At 33.1% G+C, this 13,169-nt stretch overlaps 1 protein-coding gene across 1 annotated transcript; it reads right to left on the bottom strand.

The window, feature by feature from the left end:
• Positions 1–8,954: 8,954 nt before the first annotated feature.
• On the bottom strand, positions 8,955–11,304 carry LOC124914786 (laccase-17-like). Its single transcript, XM_047455398.1, has 6 exons — positions 11,176–11,304; positions 10,947–11,098; positions 10,608–10,852; positions 10,397–10,525; positions 9,354–10,301; positions 8,955–9,272 (listed from the first exon to the last, which is right to left on the bottom strand). The coding sequence occupies exons 1-6, from the start codon at positions 11,272–11,274 to the stop codon at positions 9,142–9,144; spliced, it is 1,704 nt and encodes a 567-aa protein (XP_047311354.1). The 5' UTR covers positions 11,275–11,304; the 3' UTR covers positions 8,955–9,141.
• Between the last annotated feature and the right edge of the window lie 1,865 nt (positions 11,305–13,169).

Genomic DNA, 13,169 nt, shown 5'->3' with positions numbered 1-13,169 from the left:
GTAGAAGGGAAGTGATTAGAAACTTATCTTGCATTTGATGCCACGTAGTTCTGGTGCATGCTCCTGTAATTGCAACATCGACTTGCCATCTAATTGCAAAATTAATATATAATTGAGAGCTAATTAAACTAGTTAATTTATGGATTATAAAGCTTTTTAATAGTAGTTGCTGGTCGGAGACATGCTTTGAAGGAAAGTCCATATTATAATACTACAACAGTCGATTGATTTTGTTAATTAGATTACAACCATCACATATGCGGAATAAATAAATAAATAAATCGACATCAAGTCCCGAAGTTTCAGAGGGAATCTCAATGTCCTCGACAAGATCAATCATAAAGGTCATAATTACAATATTATCTTTTTCTTTATTTAAAATAATTTTATTAATATAAAAAATTAAAAATAATTCAAACCTATCTAAAATTAAGATCTGATTATTGATTATGTATGTAAATATTCCTTAAACATAAAACATAACTTAATCATAGTATAAAAATAGATAGAAAGTTTATAATTTGGAGCTCTTTTCATATGGGTTATTTGAATTTTTTTTTTATTTTGTCCAAAAAAAAAATTGTTTGATGAAAAAATAAGTTATTTGAATTTTTTAATTGTTTAAATTAATATAGTTTTTTTTAATTTTAAAATTAAATTTTATAAAGATAAAATAATTATATTTTAGTATTTTAATTAATAAAATAAATAATTTGATATCTAGAATATATAGATGTGATAAGGATAGAATTTATAAAAAATGGATTTAAAATCTAAAAAAAATTGAAAAAACCTTAGTTCTTCTAATCAAATGAAAATAATAATTATTATATATATAATAAAGTACAAATAATAATTATATATATATATATATATATATGCTTAATTTGAATTTGTTTAATTTGTCGGGTCGAGAGGTGATTAATTTGAATATATATGTGAGAGTAAATGGATACTTGGCGGATCGTAAGTTGACCCGCCTATAATCATGAAACGGTTAAAAATATAATTAAAAATGTTATACGTATGTTTTGAACTTGTAACCTAACAAAAATAAGTACAACCTTTAACCAAGTGTGATTAGAATGTGGTTTGTCAAGGGATAAAAGGCCGTAACAAATGATAGTAGTTAAAAAATATGAATCAAATATTTTATTAACCAAAGTTTGAGGTCACGTGGTTAAATGTCGATTGAAATTGGTCGTTGCTTTCCCTAGGGATAAAAGATGTGTGATAATGTGATTGAGACGTTGTTTGCCAAGAGATAAGAGGCCGGTAACAAAGGATCGTGAGGTCACAAGATTATAGATTGATTGAAATTAATTGTTGATTTGTTAAGGGATAAGAAGCGTGTGCAAGTGTAATTGAGATGGTGGTTGGTTTGTCGATGGATAAGAAGCGTGTGAAAATGTGATTAAAATTAGTGGTTGGTTTGTCGATGGAAAAAATGCGTGTGAAATATGTGTGAGATTGGTGGTTAGTTTATCGAGTGATAAGAGGTGTGTGAAATTGTGATTGAGATTGATGGTTGGTTTGTCGAGGGATAAGAGCCTAGTAACATCAGTTTGTCGAGGGATAAAAGACTTGTGAAAGTGTGATTGGAATGTAGTTTGACAAGGTATAAGAGGCCGATAACAAAAGATCATGAGGTGATGAAATTAGATATCAATTGAGAATGGTGGTTCGTCGGTAACAAAGGATCGTAAAGTCACGAGATTAGAGGTCGATTGGGATTGGTGGTTGGTTTGCCGAGGGATCAAAGACATTTAAGTGTGAAAGTGTGAGGTTACAAGATGAGATGTCGATTGAGATTAGTAATTGGTTTAATGACGAATAAGAGGCCGGTAACATTAAAATTGGTGGTTAGTTTGCCGATGGATAATATGTCAATTTAGGTCGGTGGTTGGTTTTCCAAGAGATAAGAGAGACATGTGAAAATGTGATTGAGATTAGTGGTTGGTTTGTCGAGGGATAAGAGGCGTGTGAATGTGTGATGTGATGAGATGGAGAGGTTCATTGAGATTGGTGGCTGGTTTTGGCGAGAGATAAGAGGCGTGTGTAAATAATGAGGTCACGAGATAAGAAGTCAAATGAAATTAGTTACTGTTTGCCAAGAGATAAGAGGTCCGTAATAAAGGATCGTAAGATTACGAGATTAAAGGTCAATTGTAATTGGTAGTTGATTTGTCGGGAGATTAGAAACATGTGAAATTATGAGGTCACGAGATTATAGGTCGATGTGATTAGTGGCTAGTTTGCCAAGGGATAAGAGGTTGATAAGATTGAAATTAGTGATTGGTTTGCTAAGTCATAAGAAACCGGTAAGAAAAGAGTGTAAGATCACGAGATTAGAGGTCAATTGTGATTGGTGGTTAAAAATATATGTGAATGAGATGTTGATTGACCGAAGTGTGAGGTCACAATATAATAAATCAATTGAGATTGGTAGTTGTTTGTTGAGGAATAAGAGGCGTCTAAAAGTGTGAGGTCACGAGATGGAGATGTCAATTGAGATTTTGGTGGTTGATTTGGTGAGGGATAAAAGACGTGTGAAAGTGTGTGAGGTCACAATATTAGTAGTGAGTTGTACATTGGGAGAAAAAATATTGGTGGTTAAATGTGTGATTGAGATGGTTGGTTGACCGAAGTGTGAAAGTGAGGTCACGAGATAAGAGATCGATTGAATTGGTGGTTGGTTTGTTAAAGTGAGGGTAAATAGGTCGCGATATGATACGAGTTGGTTGAGGTACAAAGTACTAGAAGTTAGGTCACAAGATTAGTAATGAGATGTTCATTAGAGAACAAAATATATTGGTGGTTAAATATATGAATAAATTTGTTGGTTTACCGAAGAAGTGAGGGTAAAGAAGTTGGGTGATATAATAAGATGGTTGGTTTTCCAAAAGTGATGGTAAAGATGTTGATAATATGAGATGTCTATTAAGTAAGAAATGATATTTTTGGTTAACCTAGTAATGAGACTAAGAGGTCGAAAAGGAGGAGGTCGATGCTGATGAGAAAAAATTAAATGAATATCTTTTTATCCAATTTGTTATCTTATTTTTATGAATAACGAAAACAACGATGAATGAGAGAAGGAAGACGATCACTATGATGTCCCAACCATTGAAGCCCTTCATCTTCATATCATAGATGTTGACGACGAATAGGATAATGAAGACGTTGAGAATGATGATCACAAATATATGAGTATTGTTAATTTTAACTTTGTAAGTGTAATTTTTATTTATTCTTACCAATGTTTTAAAATACGCGGTCGGACCGGCGGTTCAACCGGTCCAACCGTGAAACGGTCTACTGAACGGTCCGGTTTTTAACTCCAATACGTTAACCTTGCGAACCGGTGAAAATCCGGTCCGACCGGACGTTTCTACCGGAAAACAGAACCGGAAATTTCCGGTTCGAAAGGTCAGTGATTCTTCTCTTTTCTTTCTTCGTGTTATATTGGGTCTGCTCCTTCATCTGTAACCCTAAACTAAAAAAATAAAACCAAAATAAGATTAGATCTGGGAAGGACAGAGAAAGAAAGCCGAGAAAGATAAACATATAACTAAAATCAGATCAGATTGGGAAAGAGAAAGAAAGCTTAGATTGGGAGAACAGAGAAAAAAGGGGAGAAAGATAAACTTATAACCAAAATCAGATCAGATGGGGAGAACAGAAAAGAGAAAGAAAACACATATTGGAAGAACAGAGAAAGAAGGCGGAGAATGATAAAGCAAATGAAGTTTTTACTTTTTAGTTTTCAATGGCTATATCTCTTAGGGTCCCATCATTCCTCAATCACCGCATACTATCATTAATATAAAGTTTTAATTTTTTATATTTTAAATAATAATTATTTAATGTAATATTAATTTAATGAACAAAATATTTAATTTAATTAATATTTATTTAATTATTTTTATATATGTCTAAGTGATTTTATATACCATTACAAATTAATATATTTAAATTTATTTATTTTTTAAAAATAATTAAAATCCGGTTCAACCAGTGGTTTAACCGGTTGGACCGAAGTTCGCTAAAAAAACCGGGTTGATAACCGGAACGATTTTCAAAACATTGATTCTTACAACGTAAGAACATTATACTAGTTTGAATTAGTTTTATTGTTTGATTTTTAGTAAATTAAAAAAACTTAAAAAATTAATATATATAATTGTGCCCCTAGTCACCATATAATATGTTTTTAATTGGAATTTTTAGCTAAGATAAATGATTATCATTCTCTTTCAAAGTGTAACCTACTAAGTGTAAACGAGCCGAGCCGAGCTCGAATTAGCCTTTACTCGAATTTGGCTCGACTCGTTTTTTATTGGCTCGGCTCGAGCTCGATCAAGCTTTCAATAATAAGTTCGAACTCGACTCGATCATATAACCATAGGCTCGAGTTCGGCTCGAAAGGCTCGAATTTAAATATATTTATATATTAATTTATTATATTAAAAAAACATAATGGATGTCGAGAGTCCATTCATCAGATCGTACAACCCTCCGCGTATTTTTGTTTTTTTTTACGCCTCGTAACTCTTCCACAACCAAGACTTGGTTCACGTAAGAATGGATGTATTGGTTCGCGTAAGAATACACGTAGAATACATAATGGAGTTATTAATGTTTAAACAAGTTTGAAAAAAATATTTTTAAGTCGTGTATTGTATTTGAGATGAACTTAAAAATATATTAGACTCTATTATGTTTAATAAAAATAATTTTATATCTTATAAAATATAATACACTGAGATTGTATATATTAAATAATATTACAGTAAAATTATATTTTAATTTAATTTCTAAAAATTATGTTTCTATAATTAAATTAATATTAAATTTATTTATTTTCTTATAACTTATAACTATTATATAATATATATTTATTAATTTATAAGTATTATTTTGATATATCTTGATAAATAATTTATAGTGAAATAAAAATGATTTTATATATTATATAATATAATATAATATATTGATATTGTATATATTAAATAATATTACAGTAAAATTATGGTTATGTAATTATATTAATATTAAATTTATTTATTTTCTTATAAGTATTATATAATATATATTTTTTTAATTTATAAATATATTTTTGAGAGCCTATAAGCAATAAGCTTAGAGAGAGTCGTCGTATGGGTATGTTTAAATTTTGATTAAAAAGTAAAATATATAAAAAAAATTATATAATTAGGCTCGAAAAAGTTCAACGAGCCATCAAGCGAGTCTTATCTAAGCTCGAATTCGGATCGAATCTTAAACGAGTTAGCTCGAGCTCGGCTTGAATTCGATTTTGACCGAACTCGAATCGAACTTTGACCAAGCCACTCATGAGCAGCTCATGAACGACTCGACTCATTTACCCCCATACTTTTGATAACCTTAATTTTTTTTTACTATGCATATGATATTATCCTTGTTTATTAATTTTAAGTATATCTTATATTATTTATGTATTTTTTTTTATCTGTGATATCAAATCTCTATTTTTATATATTTGTTCTATATAAATACATGATAAATTTAGTAAAACGGAATGTGACTGCCCTAGTCCGGCACTTATTGCACACCTTTTTTTTAATTTAATTTATTATATTTTATATTATATTGAAAATAAATAATATTTTGCATTATAATTAATAAAAATAAAATCTAATTTAATTTAATTAATTAAATATTATAACAATATTTATGTGTCAATTTTAAACCTTAGAGTAGGTTTTTAAAATATTTTTTAATTATTATTTTGTGTTAAGAAAGAAATAAAAGGAGGTGGAAGAAACTCTCGCGGGAATCCATCGCCGCGAGGAAGGGGATCAAATTCAGGACCCTCTGAATATTATATGGCTAAAAATTCTTATGCCAATGGACCTGAGTCCGAGTCTGGTGGATGCTGGAGCGGGACACCTTTATATAGGCCCAACAATAACATAAATAATAATTCGAGTCAAGCTGGATCGAATTATGGGCCCAATAATCTTCAATTTGGAAACAATTTATTTTCTCGTGACGGGAACCGCCGTAGAAATAATAATGGTGGTAATCAACGTCCGAAATGTACCAATTGTGATCGAATTGGACATTCATCGGATAATTGTCGCTCTCACCAACAATGTCAACTTTGTAATGGTATTGGACATCTTGTCAATACTTGTCGGCGTAGGTTTGATCATAACTTTCAACCTTCGGCTCCGCCTGCAGCTATGATGGCCAGCCCATCAGTGATCTCAGATCCTGCTTGGTATCCAGACTCGGGTGCTACTGATCATATTACGGCTGACTTAGAAAATCTTCACACTCACTCGGCATATAAAGGTACTGAACGGATTTCAGTTGGTAACGGTAACCCTCTATCCATATCTCACATTGGCAATTCTATTATTAATAGTGGAAATCAAACTCTACATCTACGAAATATTTTGCATGTTCCACAAATTGTCAAGAATTTGATGAATGTTGCTCGATTTACCGCTGATAATAATGTATTCTTTGAATTTCATCCTTCTTACTGTTTGGTAAAGGATCGCTCTACGAAGATGGAAGTTCTTCGAGGTAGACTTAAAGACGGGTTATACTATATTTCTCCATCAACAATCCCCAAACATGCTCTTACAACCTCCCGAGCTTCAGCGTCTACCTGGCATCATCGTTTTGGACACCCTTGTGCTGCCACCACATCTTATGTTATTTCTCATTTTCAGTTACCTATGTTAGGAAACAAGAACTTTAATGTTTGTGAAGCATGCCAGATTGGAAAAGCTCACAAATTACCTTTTCCAATTTCTATATCAAAAACTTTTGCTCCACTTGATTTAATTCATTCTGATGTTTGGGGACCGGCTCCCGTTTTCTCTACAAATGGTTTTCGTTATATGGTTATTTTTGTTGATGATTATAGTCGGTATACGTGGTTATACCCACTTCAAAAGAAATCGGATGTGTTATCTATATTTGTGAAATTTAAGGCACTTATTGAAAACCAATTCAACCGGAGTATAAAAATGCTCCAGACTGATTGGGGTGGAAAATATCGTAATCTTGGCTCATTGACAGAACTTCATGGTATACAGCACCGACTCTCGTGCCCATATACGAGCGAACAAAATGGAGTTGCTGAACGAAAATTACGGCATATCACTGAGATTAGCCTCACCTTAAGGGCACATGCATCGGTACCTCCTCAATACTGGGATGATGCGTCTCTCACTGCAATATATCTTATCAACCGACAACCATCACCTTCTCTAGATCATCGCTCTCCATATGAAATATTATTTCGGTGTGTGCCTGACTATATTTCTTTGAAGACTTTTGGGTGTGCCTGTTACCCTCTCATAAGACCCTACAACCAACACAAGATGGATTTTAGGTCCATCCGATGTACTTTTCTTGGGTATAGCTCGGTTCACAAAGGCTATAAATGTCTCCACCTACCAACCGGTCGTATATACATCTCTCGACATGTTACCTTCAATGAACAATTGTTTCCCTTTTCTACAATATCACCTTCAACACCTACTCACACAACCCAACAACCATCGCTATCTATTCTCACATATTCTGTTCCATCTACAACCTCAACCGTTATTACTGCACAACCAACCACACCTACCACACCTACCACATCTATCCCTCCTAATAATCCAATTAATCCAATCACTACCCCACCTCAATCTTTTTCTAACTCATCTACTCCCACATTGGTTGAATCCACACCTATTCCTAGAAACCCTCTTTCTCGTACTTCACCTGTTCGTGCTCCTACATGCTCCATTCATCCCATGGTCACTCGAGCCAAAAACCGGATTCATTCCTTAAATATCAACTTTGCCTCTAGTGTTGAACCTACATGTGTTTCATCTGCTAATAAAGACCCTGCTTGGAGGGCTGCCATTGGGCAGCTGTAAAACGAATATTACGTTATCTTCGGCATACACCGTATCATGGATTACAAATTCGGTCATCGTCACAACTTTCTCTTACAGCATATTCTGATGCTGATTGGGCCGGATGTCCTGATGATCGTCGATCCACCACTGGCTATTGTGTATTTCTTGGAGACAATCTCATTTCCTGGAATTCCAAAAAGCAACAGGTTGTTGCTCGTTCTAGTACAGAGTCTGAATATCGTGCCTTGGCTCATACTACTGCTAAACTTTGTTGGCTCCAATCTCTTCTAGGAGAACTTCATGTCACTCTGAATCGTCCTCCTATTTTATGGTGCGACAACATTGGTGCTGCATTTCTCTCTGCAAACCCTGTCTTTCATGCTCGTACCAAACACATTGAGATTGATTTTCATTTTGTTCGTGAACGTGTTGCTCGTAAGACACTTATCATTCAATACATATCAACTCGTGATCAGATTGCAGATATCCTTACTAAAGGTCTTTCATCTAAATGCTTTTCACTTTTTCGTGACAAGCTCACAGTCTGTGCCACACCGTTTCGCTTGCGGGAGGATGTTAAACAACAAAACTCTTCATCGGTATCAACAACAGAAATTAACCACAAGAGTTAATTTATCTGTAATTACGTTACTTGGGTATATCAAAGGTCGCATTGATTAATGTATGTATATTTATTGATCATTATATTATGTTGCTTAACACAATATAAATAAAAGATAGATAGAATTATTTTAGCGTAAAATAACTTTTGACTCTTTTCTTGATGATTACATGAGGTTGATTAAATACATAATATAATGATCAATAAATATACATACATTAATCAATGCGACCTTTGATATACCCAAGTAACGTAATTACAGATAAATTAACTCTTGTGGTTAATTTCTGTTGTTGATACCGATGGAGTTTTGTTGTTTAATATGTTATATATGTTATTATTTCTTTTTAACAATTAAGTACAGGCTACTTATTGTTTTGTTTAAACTACAATTTTAATGAATTGAAACAAATTGACAAGAACATAGTAAAACAAATCAATCAAAATGAACATAATATAATCACGGTAGAGTTTACACAAATAAGTTATAATACATGATGCAGAATCATAAAGATCCGTTTTTTATCATCAAAAAATCGTTTCACTCATTGAAAAAGAAATGGATTAGAAAAGAGATATCATATTTGCAAGCAAAGTGTTAATTAATCAACATTTTGGAAGATCAGCTGGTGGAGGATGCAACTTTTGATTGGGTAGGTCTCCATCCAATACAACCCATGCCATTTTCAAACCCCAACTGGTGTGTACTTCCAAATGACAATGCATAAACCACACCCCTATATATTCATAAACAATTCAATAAAAGTATGTTAATTTGAACAAATAAATAGATGAAAACAAGAATAATTTGTACATACCCGGATTATCGGCTAAGAATCGAATTGCAACCCATCCACCAGGCGGTACGCCAACCGTGTTTCTCTCAACAGGGTCCTTAAGATTGAACTTGTTGGGATCGTTTGTGGGATCGTAATTCCCAAAACCTTGACCAACAACAAAGAAATTGAATCCGTGTAGATGAAACGGATGACTCTCAATCCCAAGAATGCTCGTGTCTTGTAAAACCAACTCTACTTGTGTGTTAAAAGGAAGCACCAATGTTTTTGTTCCATTGCTCACCATGGTGTTGTTTGGAGGATTTCCAGTGAAATTAAACCATTTTGATGGACTATAAGGAAAATTAGAACTATAAACATCTTTGGATTTTCCAAAGAAATGGGATTGAAGAAGAGCGGTTCTTGGTAGAACAAAAGAAACATTGTTAATCGAGGCGGAGAACTTGGTTCCGTTCGGGCCTTGACATGTTTGGTTGTTTAGGTTACAAGGGTTTGTTCCAAGTCCAACCGTGAAATAGAAACGTTTGTCAATTTTTTGAGGCACGTTTGCTGGGAATTGAGAGTTGGCTAAGCTTCTAAGCCTTTTAGTGAAATTAGTGGCGAATTTGGTATCGTTTAGAGCGGGCAAAATGGGACGAAAGAGCGGTAGGTTTTTTCTCGACCCTTTGTATTTGAGAAGTCCTGCCACAGTTGTATTGTCGAAAGTTCCTTGCCCGGTTGCATAAGGACGAGCCAACATGAGAAAATCCGCAAGTGGGGATGATGATTTAGTCTTGAGAAGAACGTTTGTGGTTTGACCAGGGGTAATTAAGAGTGTTTTAGTCTCGAATGGCTTAACATAAATAGCATCAACCTCAACTACCGTTAATGTGTGATTAGCTATGCTAAAGAAAAGCTCGTCATTGAGTGCTGCGTTGATCAAGCGAAGAAGATAAGTTTTCCCCGGCTTCACCTTCAATTTGTAAGTATCTAAACCATTTACAAAAAAAAAAATAGAAGTTAATGAAATGGTTTGTACATAAAATTGATATAAAAAGATGCAATGAATTGGTAAAAATTTGAACCTTTTTTAGAACAATTATAAAGTAAGCCAGGTAACCCATTAATTGTATATGCATCTGAAACATTTGGCCCGCCACCATTTTGCAAGGCCTGCCTAATAATAGCTTGTGTGTCTGCGTTGAACCATTCACCTGCGTGCATTCATAACGTTAATATCATGACAACCAATGATAACCAAATGAGACCTAAGTTATATGTCGTGTTTAATTGTACCAAAGATGATGGGAGCTTCCTTGTAAGGCTTGGGGAAAGGATAAGGAATGCCGCGTTTGGGGAGGATGATGATCGCGCCATGAAGGGTGGATCGAATCCATGAAATATGGGCGTGCCACCAAAGGGTTCCTCTTTGTCCGATAATAGTGAAGTTATAGACATAGCTTTGGCCCGTTTGAATTGGGCATTGAGTTATATACGCCGGTCCATCTGCCCATCCGGTTTGAAGTTGTCGAATTCCATGCCTAGTTATATTATAATACATGATTTTTTATTCTCTAAGGAAAAATGAATTAATCAATCACGTGTGCATGCATGGTTTATGGTTATGTTTCATACCAATGAATTGATATATTGTTTGACACATAGTTGGTCACGTTAATCAGTAAATTGTCGCCCTCTCGTGCTAGAATACGAGGACCTGGATATTTCCCATTGACCGTGATCATACTCTTTGTCTTGCACAATCGCGTTACATTTTGTAGTTTAATCTACGTACAAATAATACAAATAAAGAAGTTAATACCAATACAATAAGTATTTAAGAGGCATAAATATGGAGACTTACGTCGAACTTGTAATGTCTAATGTCACCGGCGAATGAAGGATGGGGAAGAAGAGTCAATAATGCTAACAATGAGAGGATAAATGATGAAGCACCCGCCATTGTAGAACTTGATCACACCTTTCTTCTATGTTTTTGTTGTTGATGATCATATTATTGGCTTCATATATATATAGGATTAATAGAGTTTGAAGGTGAGATTAGATGAGAAGAGAATTGGGTTAGGTTGATTAGGTGATAAAGTATGAATTCATGATAATGGAGTAAATAGTAACAGCTTCATTAGCAAATTTATTATAATTGTTTATTGAAGTTAATTTTATTAATTAACCGTGGACCCAAGCAGTTGTTAGAGGATTATTTTAGAGTGATGTCAAAGAAACACTTAAAAAACATTTTAGAGGATTATTTTAGAATCAAAGATCACTTTTTGCGAGGATTCCAACTTCCATGGACAAAAGAGAAGTGAGACTTGAATTTGACCATCTTTTGATTTTGACATTTGAGCTTATGTTTTTTCAATATTTAACAATTTTAAAAATCTTTTTAAACCCTTTTTGCCATTAGTGACATCACATTAATTCAGGTCAAAGTTAGGTGTTCATTTATATTATAAATTCAAAATTTGAAGATTTTCTTCTTACAATATATTTTTCACAATTTTAATTTTAAGTGATTCCACTCAATTTGATTTCTTTATTACATAATTAGATACTTAAGTCATGCATGTTTTATGTGTATAAAATTAAACACTTTAAAATTCGAGTGAAATTATATTTAAATAACTTTTTATATTAAATTTATTAATATATAAATATTATTTCATCTAAATTAATATTAAATTAAATATTAAAAAATATATTGAAATACAAATCCAAATATTTAATAAAGTCACTAAAAACCTACAGCAACTTTTTACTTTTTGTTTAATTTTTTATTTATTTTTTTGCAATTTTGTTGAATTTGTCCATATTTTAATTTTCTTTAGGTGATATTCAAGTTTCTAATATTGAACTTGCTTATATATTATTTCTTTTTTTTTGCCATAACTCATTTTTTTATTATATAAATTCATCTTATAATATAGCAAGGGATTTATATCACAACAAAATAAATACACTTTTTTTTAATAATAGTTTAAGAACAACGACAAAAATATTACATTTGTAAAAAAAATATAAATAATACAAAATTAACGTGTGCAAAAATCTTCTAAAATGCAATAAACTCTCCGACTGAATTTGTCGACTTTTCACTACGAAGCTCATATAATGTTAGAATGATAATATTGTGAAGGATTCACAACAATCATTTGAGATTGTTGAAGGTTTTCCGATTTTTCTCCAGTCAAATTACCCACTAGAAAGTATTTGAGATATAACCCCATTATTTTAGGTCCGCAAATCTAACTGCCTCAATCCACGTTTCTTAACACGCACCAATGATTCCCGGCATAACCCAATAAATATCAGTAATACTTCAAAGAAGACTCCAAATACTAGCGACACCTTTACAATGTAAAAGTAAATGATGTTTTGTTTCCACATCATTAAGACACAGACGACATCGACTATTGCGCATACATCTATCATCAGTTATAATACCCTTGCGCATACATCTATCATCAGTTATAATACCACGGTGGATCGCACTCCAAGAGATTTTAGTTATAAGTTAAGACCATTATGCATACATCTATCATCAATTAGAATACCACTGTGGACCGTACTCCACCCGAAAAAAGAGATTTTAGTCGGAATCTTAGACTCCCATAATTTCTTCCAACACAACTCAGATGGAATGACTCTATCAAATAGATAATAACAATGTCTCACATCAAACTTATACAAATTTCTCCATTGCATCGTATCCTTGTTCAACAAAGACATCCACTATTAAAAAAATGGCTTTTTAGCGAGGGCAAAAACTCTCGGTGAAAGCCTAATTGCCATCGGTGATGGTTTTCACTGAGGGAGACTAATGCTCTCGGAAGGTGT

This window comes from Impatiens glandulifera, chromosome 1 (assembly GCF_907164915.1).
Source record: "Impatiens glandulifera chromosome 1, dImpGla2.1, whole genome shotgun sequence".
NCBI classification, from domain to species: Eukaryota; Viridiplantae; Streptophyta; class Magnoliopsida; order Ericales; family Balsaminaceae; genus Impatiens; species Impatiens glandulifera.
The sequence above is the reverse complement of the archived record's forward strand: the minus strand, read 5'-3'. Positions and strand labels throughout refer to the sequence as shown.